This window comes from Coffea arabica, chromosome 3e (genome assembly GCF_036785885.1).
Source record: "Coffea arabica cultivar ET-39 chromosome 3e, Coffea Arabica ET-39 HiFi, whole genome shotgun sequence".
NCBI lineage: Eukaryota > Viridiplantae > Streptophyta > Magnoliopsida > Gentianales > Rubiaceae > Coffea > Coffea arabica.
The window spans coordinates 6,928,964-6,944,256 of NC_092315.1; the positions used below are offsets into that span (position 1 = coordinate 6,928,964).

A 15,293-nucleotide genomic window follows, 5' to 3' on the forward strand; every position below is an offset into this window, starting at 1 on the left:
TTGAAAAGTACCGTCCTTAAAACAAACAATTGGTCAGCAATTGCTAAACATGAGCTTAAGATGGCTCTAATCATGCTTATCTAGTGAAATTTTGAAGAGGAAGGAGAAGGAGAGCGAGGAGGAGGGGGGAGGGAGGTGGCGGCGGCGGCGGCGACGGTGGAGGGAGATGGGTGGTGGTGGGTAGTATTTTGAGATGATGTGTTTTTTTAGAGTTATTTTTGGAATTTATTACTCTAGATTTGAAAGACAAAATTGGTTTATCAGAAACATAGCCGAAGTTTTTTAGGCGCACTCCAATTTTGAGAGAGACTTTACTTGGGAGTCTTTAGAGCATTTAAGCGATGAGTTTACAGGGAAGCTCTGAAACTGGGAAATGTTCAAATTTTGGGTGGGAGTGGAGGAAACTCAGAGTCTGGCATTTGTGCCTTAAGTTGGGTTTGTTTGATTACAGCAGGTTGAAGTTCTTTCTCTTGCCATGGTGAGGTCTGCTTTGGCTGGAGTTCGCAGCAACCAGGCAAAGAGCTTTGAGCTTCAACGGGCTTTGTGCCTCTGTTTTCTTGTTCTAGTTTGGACAAGTTCACCTGTTTTCTTGAACTAAAAATTGTTCAAGGCCTAATAAGCTAGCAGTACTAGGGAATTACTGGCGTTCTCCTGGTAGAAAGTCCTTTTTCTACTATGGACGTCATAGTATCAACAAAAGTTACAGTGATTTGGAGCTAAATTACACTTTTGCATCATGAATTAACTGTCAAAGAAGAACCACTCGAATGTATGCAATTTTAACATCGTACAAAAGTGAACATGAAGCCAGAAGAGATATTAGTCCCCCTAATTCTTGTGTTGTTGTATTCCCATTTTCATTCTTGTGTTGTTGTATTCCCATTTTCAATGACGGAGCCAAGGGGCTGAGGGGAGCTAAGTTGTGGTAATTTTAATTCATAATATGTAAATATATGTATAAGACAAAGTTGGTTCCCATAATGTAAAAAATGCTACAGCAATTATTCCAAATAATACTCTATCCAAATAATATTCCATTTCAAGATCAAAACATAAAAGGTTATCATGCCTTTCCTTGTACACAAAGCCTAGTTTCGCCTTACTCTGAGGAGGAGGAGGAGGCCATGAGACAAAAGAGGGGGCAAAAGAAACAGATATGAGACGAATGAATACCATCAAGCTACCATCTTGATAAAAGAAAAAAGGCTTGTCCTCCTTTTCCAACTAATGCAATTCTTGTTATCTACAAAGCATAATTCTGCATTTTGTGGCACTCGACTACATATAGCACATTTTCATTGTTGCAGCATTTTCTTTCTTTTTAACACATTTGATAACTGATGATGTTAAGAGTCAGCAGCTCAAAATTGCATTAAATATAAAAAGCGTTTGGATTATAAGATTTAAAAAAAAAATTTAATTTTGCTTTGCCTGCATCACACACTCAATTTTCAACCACCTTTGTATTTCACATGTATCACATCACAAAAAATCAGAAAAAGTGTTACAGGAATCATCTCAAATAAATATTTCAAATAACTTCCTATAATTATTTTTTGTGTGTTTAGTCATTTTCTTATTTATTTTATGTTATCTCTGTATAGGCAAAATCACATACACCAGATAAGGGGAATGCCTAACCATCAAATTCCCTGTACAACCATGAAATAAAGAATCAGCATCTATACAAGAAAGCATGAGATGGTGAAGCTACTTCCATGATCACAAATTGAAGCTAAATCAGTAGACATTTAGCAACAGGTGGACCCTTTAATTGGTTTCAATCTCGTTCGCTTGCCAACTTTAAGGTAAAATGGGCAGTGACGGAGTCAGGATTTTTTTCTTGGGGGCCCAAAATTTTTTCGAACAAAATTATCTTAATATGTTATGTTCAAAATAATTTTTATTTATTTAAATATGTGACATCTTAAAATATCAAATATTGATTTTAATTATAAAGGTATGTCTATTTCATAAATATGTAACATAGTCATAACTAAATTAAGACAAGAAATAACCTTTGATTAAATATCTTATAACATCACAAATCACCTAAGTTGCACATTATGAAAAGATGTTCCAATATGTCACTTGCGCAAAAACAAAAATATAACGATGCAATATAAATATAACTATTTTCAATTTTAAAAAAGATAAAAGTTATGTTAGCATACCTTGAAATTTCATCCTCTTTTATTAAAAGTAAATTGAGATTTACATTCTTTTATAGAACTAAATTCATGTATAATTGAATCAATGCTAAATTTTCGAACAACTTCCTTTTTTTATGTACATTGTTAGGCAATCATTCAAGAAATTATCTTTTATCTTGTTTTGGAGCTTTGTTTTGATTATATTCATAATTGAAAATGTCCGTTCTATAGTTGCAGTTGACATAGGAAGAGTGAGAACAAATATAATTAATTTGTCAACAACATGATAGATCACTCAATTTCTTGTCTTCACCAAGCCTTCAAGTAATTATTTGTATATTTGTATATGGGTCAACAAGAGTATAGATCACTAAGTTTAAATTTTTTATCAATTAGGCTAAGTTGTATATTTGTATATGGACCAATAAAATAATTATTTTTGTTTTAGCCCATTGATAATTATGAATTGAGTCTTTTATTATAATATATCAAATTGGGTCAATTTACTATGGATTATCAAATTATATGTTTAATTTTTTGAATGTTAAATAATTAGCACAATAAAAATAAATAACTTTTTTTGAAGAAAAAATTAAATCAAAGGTGGCTGATTCATACACACACAGATATATATATATATATATATATATATATAAACTCTATCGGAATATAAACTAAAATTATAAAAAATTAGGGAGAGCCAACTTTGTCTTATACATATATTTACATATTATGAATTAAAATTTTCAAAACTTAAGGGGTCATGGCCTCCCTCAGCCCCCTTGGCTCTGTCATTGGTACCAGGGGTGTACATGGATCCCGAAGGCGTTAAGTTTAAGGTCTATAGTTCCAAGGATGGAACCTGGAAGACTATAGAGTATTTTCAAGGTGGTTGCCCTCCGGTGGGGTACTGTGGTAAGTTTGTGAATGGGAAGTTGCATTGGTCACTGGAAGGAGATGCTGGTGGATATATTATTGATTCTCTTGATTTAGCAACAGAGACGTAAAAAAATTGGCTGTGATGAAGATTCTAAATCTTTGTTTAAGCCAACCTTGGATGTTTTCCAAGAACTCCTTTGTTTACTTTATCTTGCTAATGATGGTCGTACAGATGTTTGGGTTATCAACACAGGGGTACAGAACCCCGCCCAAGAATGTACAGTAATTTCGCACAGCAAAGTTCGAATTAGTGACTTACGCGATACTAATGTATGTGGTCACCAGTTGAGTCCCTGTTGGGGGCTAAAGTTAGTTAGACTACTGGGTGCCAAATTTCTACTACTTATGTCACATGAGGTAAAGAAAACTTAAAATAAACAACACATGCAAACTTAAATAATATGACGGTATAAATATAAAAAGGGATAATTTCATAAACCTCCCTTGAGGTTTTTAAAAATTTCATTTAGCTTCGTTAACATTTTAAAAATTGCACGTACTTCCCTTGTCATTTAAAATAATCATACTGCTATTAAATATTTTAATGAAATTCCCTTGTTTGTTATGCTTATACTAAGTATAATGACTTTTAAAATTATTTTTTCATTCTTTTTCCTTCTTATTCCTTTTTTTTAAATTTTTTTTGCCAATAAAACAATAGAACTATCACTATTATGTCTAGTTTCTATTATATCTAAATATCGAACTAGTGATTTTTTTGATGAGTTAACTTATATGTAATCTAATATTTTTGCTGATCTTTGTTTTCTATTTTTTGGTATTAAAATTAATAATAAATAAAAAAGAAATGGCCCAAATCTACTACCAAATTATGATAATTTCACTACTCGAAAAATTCATAAACTCTAAATAAATTATTTCAATATTTTATTTTCTATCTTCTAAATCTAAATCCATAATAAAATATCATCAAAAGTATCCTATCATAGTGATAAAATTATTATTATTATTATTTTATTAAATAGTTGGTATGGACATGAAAAATTTGGCACATTTTCCTTAAAATTATACTCGATAATCTTATAATTGTATAAGGAAATATATTAAAATTCATTATACAATGGCATTTTTGGGTATTCATTTAAAAATTTGACCAAGTCAATATTATTTTAATATTTTGTTACTAAAACTATCAAATCAAGAGAGATAGGTGTAATTTTGTTACTAAAACGTAAGTGTAATATTTTTTTTAAATATGAAATAAACTTATAAAATTTTAGATTTTTGCAGGCTCTACTAATTTCTAGATTGAAAGTAATTTGTAGCTTTTAATTATGTATCCATAGTCACAGTGAGAGTAATTCATAGTCATTTGTAAACGATCACTGTCATTTTTTTAACTTTTTAAATAACTCCTCACATTAACCCAGCCCGCAAAGTACCCAAAGTGTGTGCGCGTAACTAACGTAGGGCGTCTTCTGTTACTTTACAGAAACTATATACAACCACTTTAGTACCACTAATCACCAACCAACGACAATTAAAATAGTGGTGATCAATAGAGTCCCAACGATAAGCCATCCCCGTCCCCTTTCCCTCCGTTGTTCTCCCTCCCACATCGATAGAGAGAGGTGTGTGTGTGTTGGATATAAGCTCCTCGGTTCAACCCTTAAGTCAGCAATTGCCTTTTGGGTTGGGCCGTGGGTTTAGTTTATATCTGGTGTGTGTGTGTTTCTTAACTAAGGTACGAGAGAATAGAGTCCCAACGCTTTATTTGGACCTGCATTCAAAATTCAGACTTTTCAGAAAAGTGATTAAGTCACCCGGATTCCTCTCTTAACCTCTTTGGATTCCTCCAATATAGTATTAGATAAAAAATAGTTGTATAATAGAATTTATCGTATTAAAAAAAAAAAATCAATGCTGGCCGTCTTGGGTTTGGACTACTGTTCATAAAATGACTTAAAAGTGGAGGAGAGGGTCAAGAATTGCGGAGGCCGAAAGAGGCTGTGTTTGGACAGCCATTTTCTGTCGAAAATTTGCTATGTTTTCGTGAGCACATTTTTCTATCATCTTTTTATTTTACATACATCAAATCGTTACAATAATTTTTTTATAAAAAATTTAAAAAAATATAGTCCAAACACAACTAATCATGATGTCTGCTGTCTAATCCCAAAATGTCCCTCTCCGAACCATCGCTCTCTCTCTCTTTCTCCTGTTTGTTTCTTGTTTCTAGGCTGATGGCTTCTCTTTTCTCGAGTCTTGAGTGTTGTTTCAAATGAGAATAGCCCATGACACGAATCCCAACTTCTTCTTCTCGCGGGGCTGCAATTCTATTGATCCTTAATTATCCATTTCGGTGGCTAATTTTTCAGAATATACGTGAAAAAAAACAATCCGCCAAATGAAACTCTGACAGGGGTATTTCTCAAACTATAACTGCCGTGCTGAAAAAATAAATTTTTTAAATCGCTCTGTCACAAAATTTTTTTTTTAAAAAGGTCAGCAGCTGCCTAATTTTTTTTTAAAAACTGACTGTCCCCTTCCGTGCACAGTCAGCACGCCAGAGTACAAGCAGTCAAAAAAAAAAAAAAGTGCCAGGCGGTTAACGGAAATCGTTACATCCGTCCTTTTGCATTTGCTTCTTGATCTTTTTGTCTACCATGGATTGTTTCTCAGACTAAGAGTTTGACGTTCTTGGTAGTATGATTTTGGCAAGTAAGTGATCAAACAGATGGATTTTTGTTCCTCCTCTTAGAAGAATGGTTCAATTTTCATCTTCCCCATCCCCTTCCAGCTTCTTCCTTTCCAAATTTTGTATTCTCACTACTTAATTTTATCATTCTATGATTCAGGATTACCTACAAAGTTGCTTAAAATTTTATATCCTCCAGCATAATTTTGTCTATGCTCAGTCTGTGTACTGCAAACTTGTCTAATAACTGTCCAACTTTGTGGTTTCTACTCTGCCCTTGATCTGGGAACATAAAACCTCAGGACCATGAATTAAAAGGCATTTTTCTTCTCTTGTTTCTGGCTGGTGGTACGAGTCTATTTAATGGTAAGTAAAATTCGACCCCTTAAAGCACAAAACACAGCTCATGAACTTCGGAAAACAGGAAGAAAATGGACAATCATTTTTCAAAAAATAAAGAAATTGTGATCCGCAACTTGGAAAGGAAAAAACTGGAAAAATACATTCTGAAACCAATCAAAATCCAAATTTGCATCAAAATAATAATTTAAGCATGTGGAATATCTCCAGGGAATTAAAATCAAGAAAATTAAACAGGAATACATGTGTGATTTATTGTCAAATTACCCCATAAACTGAGGGTGGGTTATTATGCTGAGTATTGATCCTCGTTTCTAATACTACTGTTGGCACTGTGCCAACGAACACTCAGCTGGCAATGGCATTAGTCCATTGAATCGCTTGGTATCTTTGCAGTAGTCATAGGTAGAGCTGGCAATTTGTCCCAAGTCCCAATGGGCTACCCATGCCCAAAGGAACTTTGGGCGGGATGGATATTATAATTTGGTATTGGGTTTAAGTTGGGACACATCCCAACTATACCCATTAATGAATGGGAAAGGATGGGAAATACTTGGGTACCCATTGGGCTCAAATGGCAAGGGCTCCGTTTGGATTAGCTGTTTTTGGTAGGTGTTTTTGAAATATTTTATTGTAGCAGTGTATATGAAAAATTTTTACTATAAATTCTTTTTGAAATATTTGATATATTAATATGGATGGGATGTTTCTTGAGTTATTGTATATTACTGTAACATTGTATTTGAAAAACTTATTTTTTGAAAAAAAGTCAATCCAAACGGAATCTTAGATTCAAAAATTATCTTTAACAATTTTTATAGTCATACCAGCGAATATAATCTAGTAGTCTTCCTAGTCATTATCCACAAGAATTTCCAGCATTTCAGTTAGTTTAGACCTATCATCCTTGGACAATGATAAGGATAAATATTCAACATCCTAAGGACCTTGGCCATCTTGATATATGTTGGAATATGGTTGTATATCTATCTTTTTCTTTATTTGTTAATCCAATTTTTGGTGAGAATCTTGAGTATAAAGCACTTGCATGTTTATTTAATAAAACTAAAAGAAATTTAATAAATCAAAAATATTAAAATTATATAAAAATAAAAAATGAATTAAAGGAAAAAAAATATGTAGAAAATGGATTTGGGTATTGGGCGGGATCAATCTAAACCCATCCCAAAATGATCCCGCCCAAGTTAATCCCAAAACACATATGGGTAAGGTTGGGCCCAAACCCATATGACTCGGTTCCATCTCAAACCCAAGCAAATCCCGCCCATCCCGCCCATTTTGCCACCTCTAGTCATAGGGCATAGGGCATAGGGCATGCATTTTTGTCCGATCCAATTCATCTATCCTAGGTTGGCAAAGTTGAGTTGACCATAAGCTGGAGAGGTCCACCAGTTGCCAGGGAAAGGCAGGGCACATTGCTAAGTGGTCCATTCCATGTGCAAGCCCTTGGTCTAAAATTGCGGATTCTAAGTCCAGTACGGTAGCGGCCGACAGCTTTTTCTAATTGTCGGCCGCTACCAAGCACAGTCACGGTTGCCTTTTTTAAAAAAATTTGCAGTAGCAGCGATTAAAAAAAATTATTCCAATCAGTACGGCAGGTATAATTTTGTAAGTAACCCTTGTCAGACATACATTTCATTGACTTTTTTTTTGGGGTATATTCTGAGAAATTAGCCCATTTCAGTTAGGCCACTCCAACCGAATTTTGGACAATGATGAAATAAAAGTCTCATTTGGATAGTTACTTTTAAGAGTTTTTATAAAAAAATTTATTATTATACTCGAAGTTAAAAAAAAAATAAATTGAGAAAGTACTATATCATGACCATACCATCTCCGTCATAGCTTTCAGTGACTTATCCATTAGTCATTTTTATATTTCAAATACTCCCCCCGTCCCACTTTGATAGTCCTGAATTCCTTTTTCATCTGTCCCAAATTGTAATCCACTTTCCAATTGAATAATGTAGTTGTATTTTAATTTTCCTAAAATACCCTTATTCAATGTAAGTAGTTGTTATTATAAACCTACCCCATTTAATGAGAGTTGATTCTTTTTTTACCATCAATTCAAGTTCCCATAAAGTTGTACCATATTTAATGTGAGGGTATTTTAGGAAAATAGCAATCTAAATTTACTTTTCCAACAAAATTAACTACTTTTTCTTAAACTGTGTGAAAAAAGAAACAGGACTATCAAAGTGGGACGGAGGGAGTAGTTATCTTTAGTCATGTAATCTCGCGCAAGTCAAAGTATCACGTAATCGGGAGTGGTTAAATTTCAATTGCCATTAGAACTCGTGGGAGAAAGTTTTGTGATATTTTCTTTTTAATCGGAAATGTACGAGTAAATTTGTTGTATCTTAATATTAGGTATGTTTGTTTGGATAAGAGTTTATTTGGATGATTTATTTGAGATAATTACTGTAACACTTTTTGCAATGTAATGTATGTGAGATAAAAAGGTGATTGGAAAGATAAAAAGGTAATTGGGATGATTTGTGAAGCAAATTATTTTTTTTCAATCTATCTCAATCCAAACACAAATTATGTGAAAAAACGTAGTACACCTACAAAACAGTAAAATAGTCTTGTTGTGTCACTTGGGGCGAAATTCAATGCCTTCGACAATAAGGCCTGACTTCCCATGAAGGCTAATAATCTCTATCAGTCGAGCCTCCACCTGACCATCATCTCCTCTATCAGTATAAAACTTCCCCAGTTCTAATTCCATCCAGCCATCTGTTCTCATTTTGGGAAACTTTCCACCAAATTCTGCTGGATGATTCATACCTTCCCTTGATACAAGATGGACAGGTGCAGCTCTTCTTCCGGCCACACCGTCACTCTCATGGTTTACAAATCTGATTAAACTTGTTGCTTGCTCAATCCCATAATACTCCTCTGCTATCTTGAACACTAGGAAAGCTGCATAAGTAGTACCAGTAGACAACATTTGACTTTCTATCCTGCCTCTGATATCCAGCCAACAAACAGCCTTAAGCTTGGCAACCTCTCTGAATCTGCAAATGCAAAAAAGATTGGCACATTATAATCACTTTGAATCACACTGGCAAAGGAGTTTGGGTGTGGGGTTGATTGGAGATATGATGAGGAAGAACCTTGAGTCAGGACGAGATATCCAATGCCAGTACCATGGATCTCTTGCCCAGGCAATGATGAGTTCTCTTGCCCCAACCATATAACATTTCTTTCCACTCCTTTTATCAACTGAAAAGCTCTGCTCAAAAGTTCAAACCAAATGGTCACCAAGGGAAAATGGAAAACCACAGAATTACAAGTTATAGCTGGAAATGGAATTGAAAGGGGGGCGTTAACCGTGCATGTAAGGTTTGTGGGATCTAAGAGAACTGATAGAAGTTGGATGAGTGTGATTAAATTGCAGAGTTCTGAACAGGAGGCAATTTGATCACAAATTTTGAGTCCGGACCACATTGTTTTATGTTGCCTTAAATATTCTTAGGGAAATTTGCCAAATTGGTTCCTAACATTTACCAAAAATACTTTTTTAGTCCCTGACATATAAAATCAGCCAAAATGCTCCTTCACATTTAAATTGTGAGCCAATTTGGTCCTATTGCTCGTTTTTGCTCATTTCTCCGGCTAAAAATAGCACGCCCCTCTCACGTGGTCATATTTTTAGGGGCAAAACCGGAAACACATTTCATTACCGGTTGAAAGTAAAAGGATAGGGGACCGCCACCAAAATACACATTTTACCTTTGGCTCTCAAATTACCCTTTACTCTCTATGGAGCCACCGGAAAATGACGCCGTGGCTGTTGCATCAGCTGAGAAAATCATCCTCCGCTGGGACTCCACAGCCTCCGAGGACGCCAGGGACAGAATGATCTTCGACGGCGATCGATATGAGATCGACAAATACTTCCAAGCCGTGGATGAAATCCAACGGTCAATGGAATCCGCCAGCATCTCAGACGACTCTGCTAAGGCCAACAGCGCGATCCAGATCACCATGGCCCGCCTGGAAGACGAGTTTCGCAATATTATCATTGCTCAAAATTCCCCTCTTGAAGCCGACACTCTGACCGATCCCAGCTCTTGTTCCTTCCGCTCCACCGCTTCTATTGGTAGCAGCGACGGCCACTTGAGCTTGCTGCCGCCGCCCCTGCACACCGAGGAAGACGATTTCACCGAGACCAGCTTGGCAAGTTTGGTAAAGAAAATGTGATCCTTCCAGGAAACTTAGCCTTTCTTTTCGTGTGATTCCTTTGCCTAAAAGGGGCGGCTCAAGCATCATGTATGGAAGGTGCACAAAGTATTCAGGATGCCACAAAAAACTTCACTCATTCAGCGAAATCTTCTCGCCAGATCAGGGCATAAAGCTTGTGAATTCTCCATTTTCCAATCTAAGGGCAACCATTCACTCTTAAGTTGAATTGTCCAATTTTCAAGATTGATTATAACAAAATTGTCCATTCACTCTCAAATCACCTTTGGCTCCATATGCTTGTTAATTCGGGGATGCAAATAGGGTTTCTTGAAAGGGTAATTTGAGAGCCAAAGGGAAAGGGTAATTTGAGAGCCAAAGGTGAAATGTGTATTTTGGTAGTGGTCCCCTATCCTTTTACTTTCAACCGGTAATGAAATGTGTTTCCGGTTTTGCCCCTAAAAATATGACCACGTGAGAGGGGCGTGCTATTTTTAGCCGGAGAAATGAGCAAAAACGAGCAATAGGACCAAATTGGCTCACAATTTAAATGTGAAGGAGCATTTTGGCTGATTTTATATGTCAGGGACTAAAAAAGTGTTTTTGGTAAATGTTAGGGACCAATTTGACAAATTTCCCATATTCTTAATAGCAGCGTGCATTACGGAAGAGATGAATCCTCTATGGTTCTGCTTTCATTTTCACACTTCTTCATACAACCGGAGGATGCCTTTCTTAATTCCTACTCGGATCAGGCTAATTTTACTTCTGTCTTAGCTGTAACAGCACAAACATTTGATCAAGGTTTCAAGCACAAGAAAGAGTACAAACATATAAATAAAAAAAAATGCATCACATTAGACACAATGATTACTCTTGTCAAGTTTGAGAGCAAGATATTACTTCAATGTCAATGCAAATAAGTTTTAAGTATCAAAGAAATCAAGAAAATAAGAACTCAATAAACAGTTAATATGGTATCTCTAAGCTTTATTTTTAACATTTCACCTTAAAAGCTTACCCCAACAACTTGGCTATATGTATTGAATTGGCACAAATTGTAATTTTCTGAGCAAATTCATACTTCCAAAGAATACCGGGGACTACTGCCATAACTTTATCTACTAGTCAGCCAAAATCAAATCATAGAGAACAATTTATTAACTACAAAATCCGATAACAGAAACGGATAAGGGGTACCATTCTGCCTCCATCAAGGAGAAGAGGAGAATCACAGAGAGAAAAGTAGAGGGCCTTTTTGGTTGTGCAATCAACAGCAGAATCTGATCTTGAAATGATATCTTGATAATCAGATGGTAGAAATTTCTCCCAAATAGTATCAGAATCAGCAGCAGGCTTGAACTCTTTTGAGACAACTGACGTTCTGATCACATCCACAGGTGAAGTGAGTGATAGAATCTCAGATATGAAGCCTTCTGGCAATCTGGCAAAAGGGCCTTCCATCTCATAGGACAGCTGCTCTTCCACTGTTCTTCTTGCTTAACGTGGAAGTGATGACTAGCCGACTGAACAAAGGCAAATTCTAATAGAAAATAGCAAAGGAATAGAGAATAGAGTCTTAGCAGTTTTGATTCAATAATCTGTAATAATTTTTATTTTTCACGTCCTCTATTGGTTACAAAATATATACACGTCCTGTCCTTTACTAACGATTGATTAATAAGCCTTAACCTTCTTCTGTTCTGATGATGACAATTCTCCACTCATAGCTTCAAATTTGGCTTTTCACAAGGAACAACTCTACTCTTTGGGACAACAAATTCATTTCACAGAGGTTGTTGTTGCATCATCATCATTAGAAAATGGAGGGCCACAAACAAAGAAACAAAGATGTGTACATCCACATCTATGGACTACATATATGACACTACTACTGAATACTGATCCCTGTCCCATCCCACGTAGTAATTGGCTCATGATCCCACGGACCAATCTTTCTGGCATCTCTGCATCAATGCCAATCTGTGTTTGCAGTGACAGGTTTGGTTTTTGGTAAAGTGTTGCTTTCAATGGTGCGAAAATTCTCGTATTCAATTGTCACTAAACATGATATGCCATCGCTTTTGCATCCAGGTGTCATCAAACTGGCTATTGTTTTTAGTCATCCGATTCCTTGGAAGTAATAAAACTGTTTTGTTTTTGTCAAATGTCAATAGCTTGATGAGGATGGAATTGGAATCCTAGTCTCTCTGTTTAGCAAAGCTAGCTGCCAAGCTTAGCTCTCAATCTTTGACTGTCCTCCTGTTCTTTCACTGGCTGGCTTATTTTTAACTTAAACTTTTCTGGTCAATCTTTCACATGCATGGCTGCAATCTTTTTCTTTTCTAAAAAAGATTTAAGTAGTAGTAAACAAATTGATAGGGTGCATTTTAGTGGGATATTTTGGACATTATTGCACAATTATTTGACTAAGTATTTCATTAATTGGGTGGATTCTACTCAGATATAATTTTGGTGCTAATTGCAGGAACTGATGCTGAAAAATGCTTAAAATAAAAATTTAGAGGATTCATCGTACGTGAAGCACTTCAAACAGTGGAGTCCGCTTGAAAAGCTGAAGAAATTAAATTGTAATAAACTTTATTTTATTTTATTTAGGGAGTCTTGTTTATTTTGAATGCCAATTTCCGATAAGAGGAGATCCTTTCCTTGAATTTCGGGGCTACCAAAACAGAAGGGAGGAAGTATTAGACTCCCAGGGGACTACTTGTTTTTGGGGAGATTTTCGTTTGGCTGAGGTTTCTTTTTTCGTTTTGCTTTTGAATTTCGTGGGCCGTGGCTTTGAAAACAATCAGGAGATAAAAGCCACCGGTGTTGACCTTGTCAATGTTTTTTTTTTTTCCATTGGGTATTGACGGAATTGAGAAAGCAAGCAAAAACCCTTTTTTTTTCTCGTATGTTTTGTTTAGCAACTAGGAGAAGCAAAAAAAAACTAGGAGAAGCAAACGAGAGCCGCCATTGTGGACCCTTTGGCTTTGCTTTTCACTTGATCTTGACCGAAATTGGAAGACACATCATACCATCTTATTCGTATGCTTTTGAGAACAATTGGAAGCAATCAAATTCTGTTACAAAAAGGTTAACCTATTCATACAAGGTCCAGAAATTCCATAACAAACGCCCCTCCTTAGAGGCCGACGTCCCCGACGGCCTTGTAATTTTGGGACTCCCCCTTCATCGAGGCAGAGCCTCTGCGAGATTCGAACCTGGGACGTTGGGTTCGTTGCTTGGCTCTAATACCATTGTTACGAAAAGGTTAACCTATCCATACAAGATCCAGAAATTCCATAACAAATTCCTTGCTTTTTTCTCTTGTTGTTGACCGAAACTGGGAGAAGTGATTTGAAAATGTTTCCAAACTCCACACGCGCGGCTTGTTCTCTAATTATGGGGAACTAAACTCCTCATTCTAGTCAAGGGGGCAACTGACGAATTGGTTCAACAATTACTGTAAAATCTAAACCGTTTTTAATTATTTTCTTCATTTATTGATTTTTATATGTTCCCTGCTTTTAATTGTTATAGCCCTTGTGTATGATTGGTTAGTGCGCAATAATTAATTATTCATATAGACTATTTTGCTAAATAGAGGTAATTGAATCCGTAATTGTTCGTTATCTCTATCTCAATAGCAACTGGCGTAATTGGATTTATATCAGGGGAACATACAATCTAATTTAAACAAACCCTCGTAGCGTGTTTGTTAGTTAGGATTGGACCTTTCTAATTATTAATGCAATCTAGAAATTAAATCTCACGGTCGTACCTAATGTTGTTTTTGGATTAGAGAAATAGTTAACGGTCGTACCTCAGCTATCGAGAAATTAAGGAAAGGTTGGTTGTTTATCGCGTGTATGACAACTATAACCAATCTATTAATAAATGTGAAATTATCTGTGAATCGATGATCAGTGCATGAACCATTTCTGAAGTGTACCCTTGACTAGAGTTCTCTTAATTATTTCTCTTAAGTAATTATTTTCTGCAGTTAATTTATTTAGTTAGCATTTAATCGTGAAAACCCCCATTTGTCTTGACTCGAAAGGAAACAAATTTTTCTCCAGTCCCTAAGGAGACGACCCTACTTACCACTGTCTACTAGTTAGTGAATTCAGTTAAATAATTAATTCAGGTATATCGGATTAAGCAAACTCTACTCTTCGGGAACAAGGTGAATCAAGTAACCAATTGCACACCTAGAGTTCCTGCTCCAGTACTAGAATTGATTATTGACTGCTTCAGGTGGTAGTTAGATTTTATTTATTATTATTGCACATGTTCGGCACTTATCACAAATTTCACACGTATAACTCCAACTTTTGATTACTCACCGTCTTCGTCTTCACCGATTAGAGTAGATTAAACTTGTACTTCACATCTAATATTCTTGTTAATTCTGCCTTGTCAAAGAATTCCTCCATATTGACCCATTCACTAATGAAACCACCATAGCTTCTCACATGATAATTGTTCACACAATTTCCAAAAAAACATCAAATCATATCTTTCTTTTTGCCAATTATTTGCAATTCCACAACTCTTCAGAAGGAAAAAAGAAAATATAGTTTTGTTTTTCTTGTCCTACAGCCTAAAGCAGCATATGCTCCGTATCGAACATCATAATAAACATCAATGTACCAAGAACATTGCATAAAACCCAAAACATGTTTTGACAGTCCATGGAAACAAAAGAAAAAAAGAAAAAAAAGAAAGAATGATAAAAATGGTTCAATATTATAAATAACTAAAGTTATGTTTGAGTTAGTTCTTAGAATCCTTTATTAATAAATTCATTTTTTTTTTTTACATTTCTACATAATACTCTTGGGCTTTTAAATTTTTGCCATATGCTTGTGATAGTAAAAGCTAAAAACTATTAAGAACACCGGACTGTTAATTCAGCTGCTATAAAATAGACGTGTACACCTAAAAGAAATGAAAGTACACAC

At 35.5% G+C, this 15,293-nt stretch overlaps 1 protein-coding gene across 1 annotated transcript; it reads right to left on the reverse strand.

Moving 5' to 3' along the window:
• Positions 1 to 8,630: 8,630 nt before the first annotated feature.
• Positions 8,631 to 12,239, reverse strand: LOC113736631 (F-box protein PP2-B11-like). The gene is made up of 3 exons (XM_027263689.2): positions 11,524 to 12,239; positions 9,255 to 9,373; positions 8,631 to 9,155 (listed from the first exon to the last, which is right to left on the reverse strand). The coding sequence occupies exons 1-3, from the start codon at positions 11,785 to 11,787 to the stop codon at positions 8,732 to 8,734; spliced, it is 807 nt and encodes a 268-aa protein (XP_027119490.1). The 5' UTR covers positions 11,788 to 12,239; the 3' UTR covers positions 8,631 to 8,731.
• Between the last annotated feature and the right edge of the window lie 3,054 nt (positions 12,240 to 15,293).